Source organism: Camelus ferus, chromosome 18 (genome assembly GCF_009834535.1).
Source record: "Camelus ferus isolate YT-003-E chromosome 18, BCGSAC_Cfer_1.0, whole genome shotgun sequence".
In the NCBI taxonomy this organism is placed as follows: domain Eukaryota; kingdom Metazoa; phylum Chordata; class Mammalia; order Artiodactyla; family Camelidae; genus Camelus; species Camelus ferus.
This window is the reverse complement of record NC_045713.1, coordinates 17,766,071-17,782,399: the sequence shown is the minus strand read 5'-3', so window position 1 is coordinate 17,782,399 and position 16,329 is coordinate 17,766,071. Positions and strand designations below refer to the sequence as shown.

General features: G+C 41.7%; 2 protein-coding genes and 1 long non-coding RNA gene across 6 annotated transcripts; 1 reads left to right on the top strand and 2 right to left on the bottom strand.

Moving 5' to 3' along the window:
- Positions 1-55: 55 nt before the first annotated feature.
- CHCHD2 (coiled-coil-helix-coiled-coil-helix domain containing 2) lies at positions 56-4,679 on the bottom strand. Of its 2 annotated transcripts, none has more exons than XM_006181463.3 (4): positions 4,521-4,679; positions 2,800-3,049; positions 1,270-1,420; positions 56-362 (listed from the first exon to the last, which is right to left on the bottom strand). In XM_006181463.3, the coding sequence occupies exons 1-4, from the start codon at positions 4,568-4,570 to the stop codon at positions 352-354; spliced, it is 462 nt and encodes a 153-aa protein (XP_006181525.1). In that variant the 5' UTR covers positions 4,571-4,679; the 3' UTR covers positions 56-351. The 2 variants fall into 2 exon arrangements, with proteins under 2 accessions (XP_006181525.1, XP_032316258.1); XM_032460367.1 differs by lacking the exon at positions 56-362 and adding an exon at positions 432-700.
- An 85-nt stretch (positions 4,680-4,764) lies between these two features.
- Positions 4,765-14,603, top strand: LOC116657552. Of its 2 annotated transcripts, none has more exons than XR_004312676.1 (3): positions 4,765-4,866; positions 12,706-12,837; positions 13,171-14,603. It is a non-coding gene; the product is annotated as an uncharacterized LOC116657552 (long non-coding RNA). The 2 variants fall into 2 exon arrangements; XR_004312675.1 differs by having other exon boundaries at positions 4,774-4,950.
- Positions 9,276-11,318, bottom strand: NUPR2 (nuclear protein 2, transcriptional regulator). 2 transcript variants are annotated; one of them, XR_004312674.1, is made up of 2 exons: positions 9,644-11,318; positions 9,276-9,490 (listed from the first exon to the last, which is right to left on the bottom strand). XR_004312674.1 is itself a non-coding variant. In XM_032460368.1 (2 exons), exon 1 carries the CDS (start codon positions 10,102-10,104, stop codon positions 9,808-9,810), a length of 297 nt encoding a protein of 98 aa, XP_032316259.1. In that variant the 5' UTR covers positions 10,105-11,313; the 3' UTR covers positions 9,276-9,490; positions 9,802-9,807. The 2 variants fall into 2 exon arrangements, 1 of the variants encoding a protein (XP_032316259.1); XM_032460368.1 differs by having other exon boundaries at positions 9,802-11,313.
- Positions 14,604-16,329: the final 1,726 nt, after the last annotated feature.

The following is a 16,329-nucleotide window of genomic DNA, read 5'->3' as shown; positions in this document are numbered from 1 at the left end:
TCACAATGTGTGTGCCATTTGTGATTTATAAACTTATTCTTATGAGTCACCCCCATTTTGAAAGAAAATCATTTATTCTAATTAATTAACAAACAATAACATCAGAAAAACACGTTTAAGAGGCCAAACACCTGCCAGCCCCAAACTCAATATCATCTCAGTGAACTTCTGTTTAGGAAGGACACCCTCTTCCAACTGCAATTCTGAAGCAAAAAAAGCTACTAATGATAGAGGAGAGGTTTAACTAGTGGTTTCACACTTTCGTATCTCTTCATTATCAATTAGATTTCTATGCTAAATCAACTTGGTCATGAGAGATGATTTTTCATGTCTTCAATTGCAACTTCTTGATTAAGCTAATCCTGCAAACAGAAGAGGTATGTTAGTTAGAAGAGCACTAGCTATATATTTTCAACAAAACATAAGTCCTCCAAATTATGAAAGGAGGGATGAAGCCCAAAATTATTAGTTTCTTTCATAAGCTATTTAGGCATCCTGCAACCAACAAAACTTCAACTCTACACTTGCCACAACTGAGAAAAGACATACATGCTTCCAGGGGTGGAGTCCTGAAGCAGAAATATATTCACTTTGGTACTAGATGTAGCTTCATCAAAGACTTCAGATAAACTTGTCCATGTAATCTCCTAATTCCACAGTTCAACCACCTGAAAGGATTAACTTCTCCCCTATTTCATACCTAAATGAAGGTGGGAAAATGAAAATAGGCGTTTTTAATAGGTGGTGAATTCTCAGGTTGATATGAGGAACTCACATAAAACAAGCTGACTGCCAACATTCCAGAGAGCCTAAAGCTCAAGGTCCCACTGAGGGATTTAATAAACCTGTCTCTCTCAGATGAGGTGTCTAGAATGATAATGCTGTCAATCCTTATGCTCGTTCCAGGACCGTGGTGAAATCAAATGTAATTTTATAGTCATAGCACTAAGGCTATGAATCATTCACATGCAATAACCATAGTAAGACTGCAGGAAAAAAAAATCTTGGTGCACACAGTAACCTATACCTGTTTCAGGAAGAATCAGATTCAGAACACAACTGGCAAAAGCCTAAGATAATGAGTAGAAACCTCTACACTAGCTCCTTGTTAGAGGAGTTAATTACTTTTAGAGTAATTTAAACAAAATCTCCTCTAACTTGTCAGTTTAATTTATTAAACGCAGACCCCCTAAGTTTCACAGGGGCCAGGGGTACCATTCAGTGAATTACGCAGATACAAATTCAATCCTGGATTGATTTATCACCTACCATTCGCCAGTCTGCACTGTTTCAGCACCTCACTGAAACCCTCACAAAGCTTAAGGTCACCCTGGTTCTGGGCACATTCCAAAAACTGTTTCATCTCATAGAAGCACGGACCAGACTGCTGCTGCGGTGTCAGCTGGGTTCCCTGAGGCTCCTGCAAAGGCATAACATTCAGGACAGGTAAGAAAGGAAATCAGACTTTTCCCCAACAAAGAGCAAGAGCCACTGTCTTTGAAGTTACCTGGGGAAACAGAACTAGAACTAGATGCAAACTACAGCTGCCATCTAAGAACATGGAACATGAAAAAATTTAAGACGTTGATCGCCTCACCCAAATCTGGGTGACACTTTCCTTTATCCAATTATGCAGGTTTTTTACAAGTAATTTGTAACAGTTTTCATTTGTAATACAAGTATTCAATAGTAACAACATATAAGTACATATGCAGATAAAAATTATTTTCTTTTGAATAAAATTATATAATACTATGTTACTTTCTTACGATGTTTGCTGAAACAATTTATATAAAGCTGTAGTGTTTTGAGACAACTAGGACAATATGTTTCTGTCTTTTTTACATTTTTCCTAACTTCTTGTCGTTCCAAAGTTTGACTGCTTTTCTGACAACAAAGGACGCACATTCTTCTGACTGTTTTGCCTCGAGGATTTTTTCTAATTTGTAAACTGTGATCTATCGGTTCTACTAATTGGATCACATATCACTCTGCAGCTAAGAAGTATCAAAGTAACGCCACAGACTATTCTGTTACTCAAATTTATTCTGTGCAGAATAATGACATTCCAAGAAGTAATAAAACTGTAAAAAGGTTGAAAATTGAAAATAAGAAATTGTTGTTTAAAAAAATCCCAATTATACTGGAAAAACAAACAGATTAATTATAAGCACTTATACTGTCAGTGCATCACACTGTGGTAAAGTGCGAATTTGGGCCCCACAGGAAATACACCCAATCCACAATGGGTGATCAAAGTGTTAAAGGCAGAAAGAGCTTTAGCAAAAATTCTACTTGTAATCAGAAAGATTCAAGAACAAAAATGCAAATACAGTGCAACGGTTATTTGGGCATCTAAAGACCAGTGGTTCAGTGAAGTTTCATGGAGGAAAAAATGGGACTAATAGAAAAATAGATGGATGAGCGTTTCAAGTACACCAGAAATAGAGTATACACCCATGCTCATTAGAGGAGAAAAATTACTGCCAAATGTGGCTTTGGGGGTGGGGGGTAGGTTTTATTTATTTATTTATTTATTTATTTATTTATTTATTTATTTATTTATTTATTTATTTAATGTTTAAAAATGGAGATACTGGGGATTTAACCCAGGGCCTCATGCATGCTAAGCATGCACTCTACCACTGAGCTATAACCTCCCCACTCAAACATGGCTTTTGATAAACCATTCTCCACATGTGGATTCTAAAATTACAGTTCCTACACGTAAACAATTTGCAAATAACTAGGTTTTCTCATAAAATACACCACCGAAGGGAATGCTGCCCCAAATCTTACCTGGTAAGTGATGTCAGGCCTTGAAGGCTCAGCATTACTCCCTCCACTGAAGCCCCCAGTGATGGCATGACCTAGAGTGTGGCCGACAGCAGAACCCACAGCCACACCAGCTGCAGTGGTTGCCATCTGGGCCATTAGACCTGGCTGCCGGGGTGCAGCAGCAGGGGAGCCAACAGCAGATGGTGGAGCCACTGCTGGTGGCTGAGCTGCTGGCGCTGGCCTGGGTGCAGCTCTCATTGGAGGTGCCCGGCTACAAAAGAAATGAGCAAAAAGTGTGAGTTCCCACTTCCAACCAGGTTTGGAGATTGCCAACCTAAAAAAAAAACCAAAAAACAAAAAACCCCTTGCATGTTAAAAATTAACCTCAGAATTTTCATTTTAAATCATTAAACACATATTCCACATACATATAAGAAAACTTAACAGAACGCTACATACATATAAGAAAACTTAACAGAACGCTACATACATATAAGAAAACTTAACAGACCGCAATTCCTTGAACTATTTACATCATTTTCTTTTAACCTTCTGTTAAGGTTGTAATTACCAAATATAAACCCTTTTCCCCTGCTTTTTGCAACCATTTCCACGTATTCACATAGTCTATAGTATCTTTAAAGAACACAGTTATTTCAATACTTCATAAAAATTAAAATAACTGTTAATGAGACAAAAACCTCTTGCTTTCATGAAGCTGACATTTTATTGAGGGATCAAATAAATGTTAAGGAAAAAAAAAAACTGGTGGGTGGGAATAGTTCAGTGGTAGAGCACAGGCTTAGATGCACCAGGTCCTGGGATCAATTCCAAGCACCTCTATTTAAAAAAAAAACAAAAACACAAAAAACTTTCACATAGATTAAACTCCCTCTGTCCATTTTTAGATTGCTTCCTTGGGTGCTCTTCCCCCAAATAAGGCTAGGTTCAAAAGTTCACCTCCTATCAGGTGGTATCTGGCACAACTTTACAAAAATGTGGTTTCCCCTCCTTTGGCTAGCAGCATCTTTCCATAAGTGAATTCCTTCCCTACACGCCTAGCATACTGTTTGAACACAATTCACCATAGTCCAGAGAAGCAACGTGGTTCTGTGCTAAACGTCCTGAGTCTGTAACCGGAAAACTCGGGTCTGAGACTGGTTTCCCTACTTACTGGTTGCATGACCTTGGACAAGTCACTTATCACGAGTCTCCTGTTTCTCTATTTCTGTAAAGCACGAATAACATCTACCTCTGAGGTTATCACTGGCAATACATTTTACAAATATTTTATGAACCAGAAAACGTCATATATAGGTGAGGCCTTGGCGGTACTGGGCCGAGTCCTTGGAACGCTCACTGCTCATGGAAGGTGCTCAAAGATTATTTACTGAATTGAAATGCGATGATTTTCCCGATTATACCACCTTTATTTTTTTTTTCTATTTTTGACGTTTCAGCCGGATTAGTTACAAATATTCACTCTAGCACTGGCCTGTTTTTACTTAAAATGAGCTGTAAAATATTTTAGTAATTCATGGACATTCGAAATTAGAACGTTTTGCCACCAACAGGAAAACTAGCCAAACCCCTACAACCAGCTTGAGGCGGCCAGAGGCGGGCCCACGCCGCCCCGGCCTTCGGACTCCCCCACCCGCCGACAACCGGCCGCGCCGTGGCCCAACGCGGCCTCCCTCTGTGTCACGGCGCCGGCAGGGCCCCAAGGCCCGCGGTGGCCTCACCTGGCCGGAGGGGCCACACGGGAAGTGCGACTTCTGCTTCCACGAGGCATCGCAACTGCACGGCGAATACGCGAGAAGAGCGAGATTCGGAGAAGATGCTGGCGTTTTCTGCAAGGAATAAGAGCGGAAGTTGGGAGGCGGGGCTGACCTCACCGTGCAGCCAATCAGCGCACAGGCAGAGGCCTTCCGTGCGCCTACGTCTCCGACGGACTGAAGGTCACTGGAAGAGCAAGACGTCACGGCGGCGCCTTGTCGTACGCGTTTGACGTCAGGAGCTCGGTTCCAGGGCTATTTATGAAGCCGGAAGTGACCGTGTATGTCCCGCAAACATTGTCCTCGGATCATGGTACGAGTCAGAGCCGCTAGCTGTTTGCTTCCTAGGGCATAAGGACCGTCGCTGCTACCTTCAAACGTTTGCGTTATTAACATGGTAGGTCAGCTCCAACTTTGAGAGGGAGTCAGACCTCTGGCATAAATGCCGCTGGACCTTGGGCAAGTTGCTTAACCTTCCTCACTATTAACTTACTTATTTGGGTAAATATTTTTTGAGGTCCAGTGTGGGCCCGTAATAAGAACTGAAATGAAGAAAACAGAAAACTTTAGGGATCGACCGAGTTGAGTTGGTTCTACTTGTATTTTGTCTGTGGATCCAGAGGTTATATTCAGACAGTAATAACGCCTTACGTTTATTTATTTCATACATTTTCAAGCCCCTTTCACATATATTCTAGAATTTGTGCCCCTACTTGGGATGGTGTTAACGAATACTGATAAATAAGCTGTTCTGTATGATCTACAGGTGCTAGCTAGTTTCTGGAGATAGAGCAGGAAATGAAACAAGACTACCTCGTGAAGTTTAAATTCAGGGAGGGGAGACACAAAACACCTACGTAAATTAGGTGGTCTTGATATGAAGCAAAAGCAGGGTAAGGGAGATTGGGAGTTAGAGGTTGGAGAAGCAGTATTTGAACGGAGTCCTTGAGGAAGCAAGCCTCATGTTTATTGAGGCAGAGAGAACAGCAATTGCTGAGGCCCCAAGGATCTGTGCTTTCGTGATACTTGGTGTGAAATGCTTTTAACAGTACTTGTACAATAGCACAAGTTAACTAGTGGCATTTCATGAGAATTTTAATGGGAAAGTCCTTGGGGTTAGGTTGGGATTTAATGGAGGAGAGAAAGCAAAGGTAGAACCTCCATTTCTGCTTGGCAGAAATGTCCCCCTTCCGCCAGAGGTAGCAGAGTTTAACACAGCCTTTCCAGCAACAGCAAAATGTTTGTGGAACTGAAGGGTAAATAATGCAAAAACCTTTTGTGAAAAACAAAGTTTTATTTTCACAAAACTTCTTAAAGCTTTACAAATGATAAGCCTTTGTATTTGCCTTTGGATAATTCATAAAAAGGGACAGAGAAAGGAACCTTATTATAAAGGACATTCTGGCACAAGAAGAACTTAGAATGAGCAGAGCTTTGCACAAACAGGCATCTAGACCAGAACAAAGACAATTTTAATCATACTTGGATAAATCATTAATTCCTAAATTGAGGAGAGAATAATAGATGTTTGTACAAGGTTATGTTGTGATAGTAAAAGATTACAAACATTAATTCCTGTCAGTAAAATACATTTTTTTAAATGGCACATTCACACAATATGCAGCTATAAAAAGGAAAGATTCTTTTCTGTGTGTTGATATGAAATGGTTTCCAAGATAAACTGGAATAGCAAGGAGCTGAAGTATAGAGTGCTATTATTTGTGTGAAATGGAGAGAAAAGACTACATTGGACACGCATAATGTATCTTTATCTGATAACATGGAGTGCCTTCAGGCAGTAGGACTGGGTGACTGTGGCATAGGGGTGGGACTTTGATAACATTTTGTTTTTAAATTTTTAAACAGTTAATATAGTACCTCTATTCAAAAAGCAAGAACATGTAAAAAGTTAATTAAAACTAATAGCAAAAAAGTTGGGAATTGAAAAGAAGATTCTGCTACATAGCAATTGTAGTTTGGTGGCATAGGTGTGCTTAAGTTCACACTTAAGTAAAATTTATATAACAACTTCTCATGCCACAGTGATTTCAGTCATTCTCTACAAATTCCATAACGGTGATCAAAATTTGAACAAAGAACTGTTGGAGGCATTGTTACAGATATTTGATACAGACATTTGGGTGAATGGACTCTTGATGATTGCAGTAAAAATTCTACTGAAATTAGGTGGTAGATGTGAGAAGTTTTAAAATTGTGCAAACTCTGTTCGAGAAGTTCCATGTCTAAGAATTTAAGAAAGACATGAATCGAGAAGTTCCATGTCTTAAGAATTTAAGAAAGACATGAAGGTGGAGAGAGATTAGCCATAAGGATGTTGATTTAACAAAATGCACAAAATAGGGAAAACCTGAAATAATCAGTGTCCTGCAATATAGAATTAGTTAAATAAGTTATAATACGTACATATGGTGGAATGCTTTGCAGCCATGTAAAATGTTATGAAAGAATATCTGACATGAGAAGTACCTTCACAGAATATTAAGTGAAAGAGCAGGTTATGAAATAGTGTACATAGTATGTTTATATTTGAGAAAATTCATATATATTTTAAAGACTGAAATTATATACATCCAAGTATCCAAGATGTTATCCATTGGATAGTGATTTCTTCCTTGCTTCCTTGTTTTTTTGTATGTATTCTCCAATTTGTCTACAATGAACACACAATAATTAAACCTACCATGGTAGTTTAAAATATGTCCTCAGATCTCTTGACACTCCATTCAAAAAGTGAAGCCTAAATCCTCTCCAGCCTAATCAGAGACTCTGAGTTGTAACCACCTAGTCAAGCCACTCCCAGTTTCTTAATTTTTACACAGCACATAATTCCTACAGTGACCATATTTAAATTTTAAAAGCTCTAATCTAGTTAGAACCCTTTACAGTGTTGCTTTAAAATAGCTTGTGTCTCTCTGGGTATGCTGTACTTTATAGGAGGAATTGTGTAGGAACTGAGATGTTTAAGACATTAATGTCCATATACCATATACTATGTTTTCTTTTCTTTTTCTTTTCCTTTTTTTTTTTTTTTGATAACTAAGATGAATATAGTGCCTTGCACATAGCAGACCAAAAAAGGGGGTGAATTTAACTGTTCATCTAAAGGTACAAAATACCATATAAACAAGTAGTTAAGTGGTGTTTATATGAAGTTCTAAAGGATTTTAAAGGAATGAACATTCAATGTGGGATGAAGGCTTCAGGGAGAAAGTGGCACTTAAATATAAGTGGAATTAGTTTCATAAAAATTAAAATTATAAAGGGCACACTAAGTAGGCCAGCACAGATTCAAATGAAGAAGCAGAACTGAATATGGTGACGACAGAGGATATTAGACCTGTGTCAAGAACCAGAATGTGTTTTTGGAAGTTATGGGAAACAAATTTAAGAAAATCCAATAGGTGATTTTCAGCACAATATGAGGAATCTAAGCTTTTTAATCCTACAAGGTTAGAGCAGTCATTGAGGATTTTTATATGATGAAAATGGTCTTCAGGAAGATTAATCTGGGCATGTCTGAGACACAGCAGACTAGGAGTAAAGAAAAAAATCCTGAAGGCTAAGACAGTGGCAAGGGGGACATTATTACTAATTATTTGAGTATTATCTGCCAGAACTAAGAGCTTTACATGCATTATTTCATTTATGCTTCACAAGAACTCTTGAAGTAGGTACTATATCATCATTATTTTATAGGTAAGGAAACAGATGCTTAGAGTTTAAGTAACTTGCACAAGTCCATGTAGGAGTTTAACTCCAAAACCGGGACTCCTACCATACCACACTGCCTGAATGTTAAGAGACATTTAAAAAGAATTAATGAAGTGAGTGAAAGAATTTAAGACTTGTGACTTGAGAGGAAGGAGAGCTGGGATTGTGTTCTGTAAACTTAAAAGTAATTACCATTTATTGAGCACTGATCATGTGCCAAGACCTTAACTGTCAGAGGTTTATATATTTTATCTATAATCCACTTTGGCAAGGTCATCCAGTATTATTCCCATTTTTTTACAAATGAGAAACCTGAAGCTTGGTGGAACTTCAAAGTAGTTACCACTCAGAAGTTTGCTGAATGCCAGACTGATAAACAGTCAGAGCTAGGATTAAAATTCAGGTTGCTCCTTCCAGGACACTGCCCTTCTCTCCTAACCCCGGGCTCACCACTGGGCACAGAGGCCTGACTGCAGACTGAAGACAAAGAAAAGGGACCCTGCTGTACTCTGCATACTTTAAAAACTGTATCTCTAGTCCTCGGGCATGGAGTTTGTGGGTGGTTGTGAACCACAAGGATGTTCACAGTTGGGGGAAACTTTGATGCGGGAAAGAGTAAATGCTTTTAGGTATGCTTGCTCTAACTAGCTGAGTGACTTTTAGAAAGTTACTTGAATTCTCTGTGCCTCAGAATCCCCTCTGTAAAATGTAGATAGCATTCATTTCAAAGGATTGTTGTGGGGTCAGTAGTGCACAAAGCCTGGTAATTGTTTAATATGTATTATTACAATTTAAAATACTCCTGGCAAGCAAATAGTAAAGCTGCACAGGAGTATGACACTTGGGTTGAAAACTTGTTCAGATTCCTATCTTTGTTCTGCCCCTATTCACCTTTGTGACTTTATACACAAGAACTCGAATATTTATGGAATTGAAATGAGTTACCGCAGCAACTGAAAGAAAAAAAAAAAAAAGAACCCAGAGTTAAAATGCCATTCTTGCTGCTCTCTTTTAATTAAAAACCCTAAAAAGGCTTACCCACTTGGATGTTACTTAATTAACAATCAGTAAGGAAAAGATACTGAAGAAGTAAACTTAAGCGATGTTGAAAAGAAGTTCTGTTGAGCAACATGGACTCTCTGCCCCTTAGGACCACAGTTACAGCTGGAGTCAGAAAATACTTTTTATCAAGTCCTTCGGGTATCCTGTAGAAAATCAGACAAAAAAAATCTATTATTCTCTTTAGTGCGTGCATAAACACTGGAAGCAAATCTCTCACTTGTATTTTTAAAGAGGTGTTTTCTGCGTTTCCTGGCCCCTTTTACCCAATTACAAAATTCCCAAAGGTGGAGTTTTACACCATTCAAACTGAAGCCAGGAGATAAGCTGGGGGTTTTGGAGGCCCAGATCTGACTCGCTAGGCGGGGCAGCCTCAGAAGGGGGCGACTGTGCCCGGGTCGAGTCGCAGGGGGCAGTCGAGTCCCTTGGGTCCTGGCCGGTGGCTGCCCGCACGCACCGGCGCTCAGGCGAGACGGGTGCGCGGCCGAGGCTGCAGCTGGCGCTGGCGACGCTTGCGCTGGCCATTGAGGAGCTTCTGTGCGATCTTGCGCTCGTGGCCGCCGCGCACCGGCCAGTTGGTGCGCAGTTCCCGCTCACGCCGGGTCCGGCCCTTGCTGCGCCCGGCACCGCAGGCCGGGAAGTCACGCAGGTAGTAGTAATCTGGACAGTCATAGAGCTCCTCCTCCAAGCCCACCGGCGGCCACGCCTCGGATGGAGACGGCCGGGCCTGAGCCTGGACGCTGGGAATGGCCGGCTCCATCGCTCTGGACCCCGTGGGCGCCCGCCCACCCGCTCGCGCGCTCTTCTGGAGGACCCCGCCCTGCCCTTCGATTGGCTCCGAGTGAGGGGGCGGGGCCTTGGCCTGACGTCACAGAGCAGAGCCAGTGCCCTGCACGGGGCTTCTGGGCTTCGCGCACGGGAACAGTGATCTCTTCCCCCGCCCGGACCTGTGCGCTGCCGGCGCGAGTAGGGTATTTGGCAAAATCGGTCCGAACACTTATTTATGTTTGTCAAAAGTGGGACATTATCCAAATATGAACCATGAGGAGGGGGGCTGTGCATTCCCCCGGAGGACTTTTATCAGCAATAAACGTTTTGATAGGCATAGTAAGTGTTCAACAATGATGTAAAGTGAAAAATTAGCTTTTGAAGTAATATCTCTGGTATCCCAGTAATATATTTTAACACACTAGCCTGAAAAGCATCAGAATGCTAAAAGCATTTCTGGCTGGTAGGGACATACGTTAGTTCTTTTTCCTTTCCACAGCCCACATGTTTGATAAGGAGTACTGTATTAAGCAAGTGATGAACAAGGAAAAGTCACTGCCTGATGCAAGGCCCGGAACGGAGCGCAGTTTCGGATTATCCGCGGGTGCTTAAGTCCCAGGGTCTGGGAGCGCTAAGCGTGGTAACCTGATGCGCCGGCAGTTTTGGGTGAGGGCTGAGAGTCGGGAGCGCCCGAGCGGGGGAACCAGCGCGACCCCGTCCGGCGTCCCATCCGCCTGTCCGGCTGCGCCCTGCTTCGCAGGCGTAGGGGGAAGGATGCGCCTCTAGAGCAGCGGAGGCGAGAGGAATCAGGCCCGGTGGCCCGCCGCTCAGAATAGGCCAGGTCTACCTCCCGCCTGCACCGCGGAGCCAGAGTCATTAACACCTGGCGGCACCCGAGGCTCTGCGGTGACTCCCAGGTCTAATTACCTAATTACTGTCTCCCTAAACGCTGCTCTCAGGGAGTTATTGCGAAGAATGCCTTTGTTTTGGTTTGGTTTAACTAGCACAGATAATTATCTTCCCACAAAAATTGCAGCTTCCCCCCTTGGGGATTTTCTTTTTAATACATCGAAAATAATTCTCTACTTAAAAAAAAAAAAAGCCTTCTCAGATATTTGATCTGGCCGAGTCTCTGTCTGTGACGAGGTTGCCAATTTGAGTTTTTTTCTGCATTTTGAAGTCATATCCCTGGTGGGGCGTGGCCTACATACCACGCTCTGAGGGCAATTTTGGTAGTTCCCTAAATGAACAGGTCCCAGGAGAGTGTTTTTAATAAAACACCTAGGGGATTTTCTCTTCCACCCATGTGTCTTACATTTGCTACTGGGAGAGAAACTAATATTTATTCCTGTACCACTCTTCCCACACATTATCTCGTTTAAAAAAACCTCTTTAGAAACTTATGAAAATACACACATTTTCAGAAGTGAAATTAGAACAAAGAACTCCCATATCCTATCACACGGATTCAACAATGACCAAGATTCCTGTCACATCTGTTGTATCCCTGTTTTCCTCCGCTGCAGACCTTAGTCATTTCACCCCTCTCTATCTCAATATACAGCTCTAAAAAACTAGACTTATTTCTTACATAACCTCAACGCCATTTTCACACTGGAAAAATCAAGTTGGCCCTGTTAATATCTAATACTCAGTCCAGAATCAAATTTCTCTGATTGTCTAAAAGACATTAGCATACATACAACGCAGAATAGGTACAAAATCTGCAGTGAACTTGGCTTGTATGGTATTAAAGTCTCTTATAAGGATCTCCTGCCCTTTTTATTTTTCCCTGACATTACTTGTTGGAAAAAAATGGGTCAGTCGTCCTGTAAAATGCCTCACTTTGTGGCTTTGTCTGCTTCTTTGTGGTGTAGTTTAACTTGTTCCTCTCTCTCTCTCTCTCATATCTTGTAAACTGAGGTTGCTTCTAGAGGCTGGTTTATACTCCGATTCACTTTCCTAGGAAGTGATGTGTGTTGGCTTCACACCAGGAGACCCACAATAGCTCATTGTCCCAATTTTTGTGATCTGTGGGCTCAGGTGGTGACAGCCTGTCCCTGCAATTGTAAAGTTCCACATTGAACTTTCATCTGATAGTTTCATCCGTAGTTCATTGCTTTATTTGTTGTTATGTTCACTTGCTATTATTTCATTAGGGGCTGGGAAATGATAATTTTCTAATTCAATCATTTTTCACATTTATTAGCTAGAGTTCTTTCCCTCATGAACTAAGACAATTTGGTTACCCTGATTTACATTTTTTCTTACAGTTTTATTGAGATATAGTTGACATAAAGCACTGTTCAAGTTTAAGGTGCAGGTGATAATGATTTGATGTACATACATAATGAAATAATGACCACAGAAAGTTTAGTGAATATCCATCATTTCATATAGATACAAAATTAAATAGAAAAAATTTTTTTCCTTGTAATGAGAACTCTTAGGATTTGCTCTCTTAACTTTTGTATATAACATACAGCAGTGTTAATTATATTTATCATGGTGTATGTTGTATCCCTAGTACTTATTTGTCTTATAACTAGAAGTTTGTATCTTTTGACTACCTTCATTCCATTCCCCTCCCCAGCATACCACTCTCCCACACATTACCATTAGACCTGTCCTACGAGAAATGCTCCAGGGACTCCTTCAGGTTGGAAGAAAAGGATGCTATATAGTAATTTGAAACCTTATGAAGACATCAAGATCCTTGTTAAAGGTAAATACCTTGGCAAATATATAAAAACCAGTATTGTTACAATTTTTGTTTGTAACCCCAGTTTTAATTTTTCACAGAATTTAAGAGGCAAATGCTACAGTAATCAAAACAGTGTAGAACTGGAATAAGACAAACATATAGACCAATAGAATAGAATAGAGAACCCAGAAATAAACCCTTGCATATATGGTCAAATGCTTTTTGACAAATGGTTTTGGGTAAACTGGATATCCATATGTGAAAGGATGGACCTTTACCTTATATCTTATACAAAAATTAACTCAAAGTGAATTAAAGACATAAACATAAAACCTAACTCTATACAACTCTTAGAAGCAACATGGTGGAAAAGCTTCATGGCGTTGGATTTGGCAATCACTTCTTGGATATGACACCAAAAGCACAGGCAACAAAAGAAAAAGTAGATAAAGTGGACTTCATCAAACTTGAAAACTTTTGTGCCTCAAAGGACACTATCAAGAGAGTGGAAAAGCAACTTACAGGATGGGAGGAAATATTTGCAAATCATATTTCTGATAAAGGATTAATAACCAGAATATATGAAGAAGTCCTACAACTCAACAACAACCAAAAAACAACCCTGTTTAAAAATGGACAGTGGACTTGAGTATACATTTCTCCATTCCAAACCCTCCCTGCCATGTTGATTTCTACCCTTCTGTGGTATTCCAGCAGCTGTGATAAACAGGAGGAGGTCTGTGCCAGTTACCAATTTATTCCCTCTTGGCTCCAATTTCACCCTTCATTGCTTGTTATGCAAAAGTGGAGCTGGACCATTTAATCTTTGTCTCCAGAGGGCTCTGGAGAGTAATTAGAGGAGGAAGGGATCTTCCTTCTCATTCCGATGTACCCTTTTAGCAGGCTCCTGCAGCTTGCCTGGGTTCCTCAGTGCCCAGCTCCTGCAGTGCAGATGGCTTCTCTAGCACCAGGGTTCTGCAGCTCAGGTAGCTCCTCCAGAGCCCACTCTGGCGGTGACAGTGACCAGCGGCATCCAGCAGCCAGTAGTTTCCCTCTGAAACACCCCCAACCCTTGGTTTGCTTTGTGGCAGGGTGCCTCCATTGGGACACCTCTCCATGAATGACTTTTCTTGCACCCTAGAAAGTAGGTTTCTGGCCAGTTCTGGAGGGCAAATTTCCAGCAACTACCATTGGTATAGCACCAGGTGACTTATTTGCCCAATTACCAGTGGCCACATTCTCTCCAGTAAGGTCTGAATCTCAGCCCTGGTGCTCTACCTCAGCCTTGCAGGTGATGCATGCACTGTATCCGCTGATCTTATATTCTTTAGAATTCTCTTTACTTTTTACTAGCCAGTCCCTTTTTATTCAAATCCCGTTATGGTTAATAATTCTCGATATTAAAATTTAGCTGTTCAAATTACTGTGTGGCTTCCATCTCCCAATTTGACCCTGACTGGTTCAGGGTCCCAGCCTAACTCAATAAGGAAGAAAGACACCCAGCCTCTCACCATCAGTCAGTATGGCGTGCTAACCCAGCAGTGGGACAGAGTGCTGGGAGCAGTGGGTAAGAAGGTACCTGGAGGGCCCATGAAGATTGAGAGAATTAAGCCAAAAGGATGAGTAGGGGACCGGGGCACTCCAAATTCATCATCAACGCCTCCTCTTGTCTTTCTCCCCACCCTCACTAAATCGCCGAGTTATGTCAGCTCTACCCCTCAAGACTGGTCCATGCTTCCCCCCACCTGCCCCCACTGCCACTCCTCAGGCCAGGCCATCATCATCTCTGGCTAATTTATTATGAGGGCCCTCTAATTGTCCTCTTTCCCTCCAGGCTTGCTCACTTCAGCCTGTTCTCCACAGTGAAGCCGTGGGGATTCTTCTAAAAGGCAAATTTGAGTCAAAATGGTCCTTGATTAAAAACTGTTGTTGGTGGCTGCCTCTTGCCCTGAGGACAAAACCTGAACTCCTCATTTGACCACAAGGCTTGGAAAGATCTGGCCTCTGCTCACCTCCCCAGTCTTATCTTTTGCCACTCCTCCCTACAAGATCCTTACTTTCCAGCCACATGGAAGGCCAGTTTCCTTAGGGACCTTTATAAGTACTGTTCCCTCTTCCTGGAAACCTTCTCTCTAGCTCCCCCCTCACCCTTTCACTCTCATCTTTGCTTCCTTAGCTCATCTTTAGCCTCAGCTAAGACATCTACTCCTCTGAGAAGCCTTCCCAAACCCGTCTCTCTCCTGATCTGCCAAGGCACCTCTCATGTCAAGTTCAGTCAAAATCCTGTACTTTTCTCGTAATGCTTAACACAGTCTGATCACTGTCTGTTAACATGTATGTCTCCTCACTACTGTGAGATAAAATGGCAAGACAAAGAAAAATGTAAACATAAATCTTTTCTGTCCTTTGGCCTCCTCTCTCCCCTCTCCCCTCCACTGTGCACGGTGCACCTGCAGTTATGCATCAATCCGACCTCCCCATCAGAGGAAATACCTGCTTGGCCATAAAGAGCAACATTCCCCAGCACCAACAAGACAAGTCCTTAAAAGATAACATTCCTTCTCGGTCTTGTAAGGGTTCACGGTGACCCACCCCTTGCCCTTGCAGATCTGGGTTGTGTAAACTCCCAAGAATATGTCACTTAATGCACAGCCTGCTGTCTCAAAAAACTTGTATAAGTGTGCTTTGGCTTCTAACAGAGCAGGACAGTTCTTAGAGCTTTCTGAGAGGCCGTTCCTGGGTTATCATCCTTAATTTGGCCCAAATAAAACTTCCCACTTCTTTCTTGGATCAGTTGATTAATTTTGCTGACACTACACTATAAGCTCCATGAGGACTGAAACTCTTATTCACCATTGTTTCCTCAGCACCTGTTATAGTGCCTGGTACATATTATGTGCTGAATAAATGTGGAGGGGGGGAAATGAACAAGCAAATCTTGCTCATTTGGGAGAATACGTGACAGTATGTCATGTAAACAGAGTGTAGGGACGTGGGTAGAAGTGGCTGGACCTGAAGGGCAGGCAGGCTGTTGGCGGCCAGGCTGGGAAGAGTCCTGTAATTCATACTAAACAATTTGTGCTATAAAATGTAGATCAAACACCCCACATTGGCTGCTGGTGATTGAACTGGACTTCCTGTTCCTACATTTGGTTTGTCCAGCACAGTTTTAAGAACCTTCAGATGTGAATGCCTTTCAGTTTGCCACATTACCCACCAGTCTCCACATTACATGGGCCTCCTTTCCCCACTGAAGCTGACTGCCTACCTCACTATCTGGTTTTGCTTCTTTTGCAGATGGGGGGAGATAATTTAAGGAGAGAGGGAATTTGAAGAGAGGGATTTAAGCTATGAGTTCTAGAAAGAGAGGTCCACTCTTGGTGGCAAGTGTACGTTTGAGAATTCCTTGGGAGAAGTGAATTTATTTCATTGCTCCCTTGGGAGCAAAGGGAGACTCAGAAAATCAGAGGGATTGAGCACAATTTGAACAGCTTGTATCTTCAGACTGGTGAG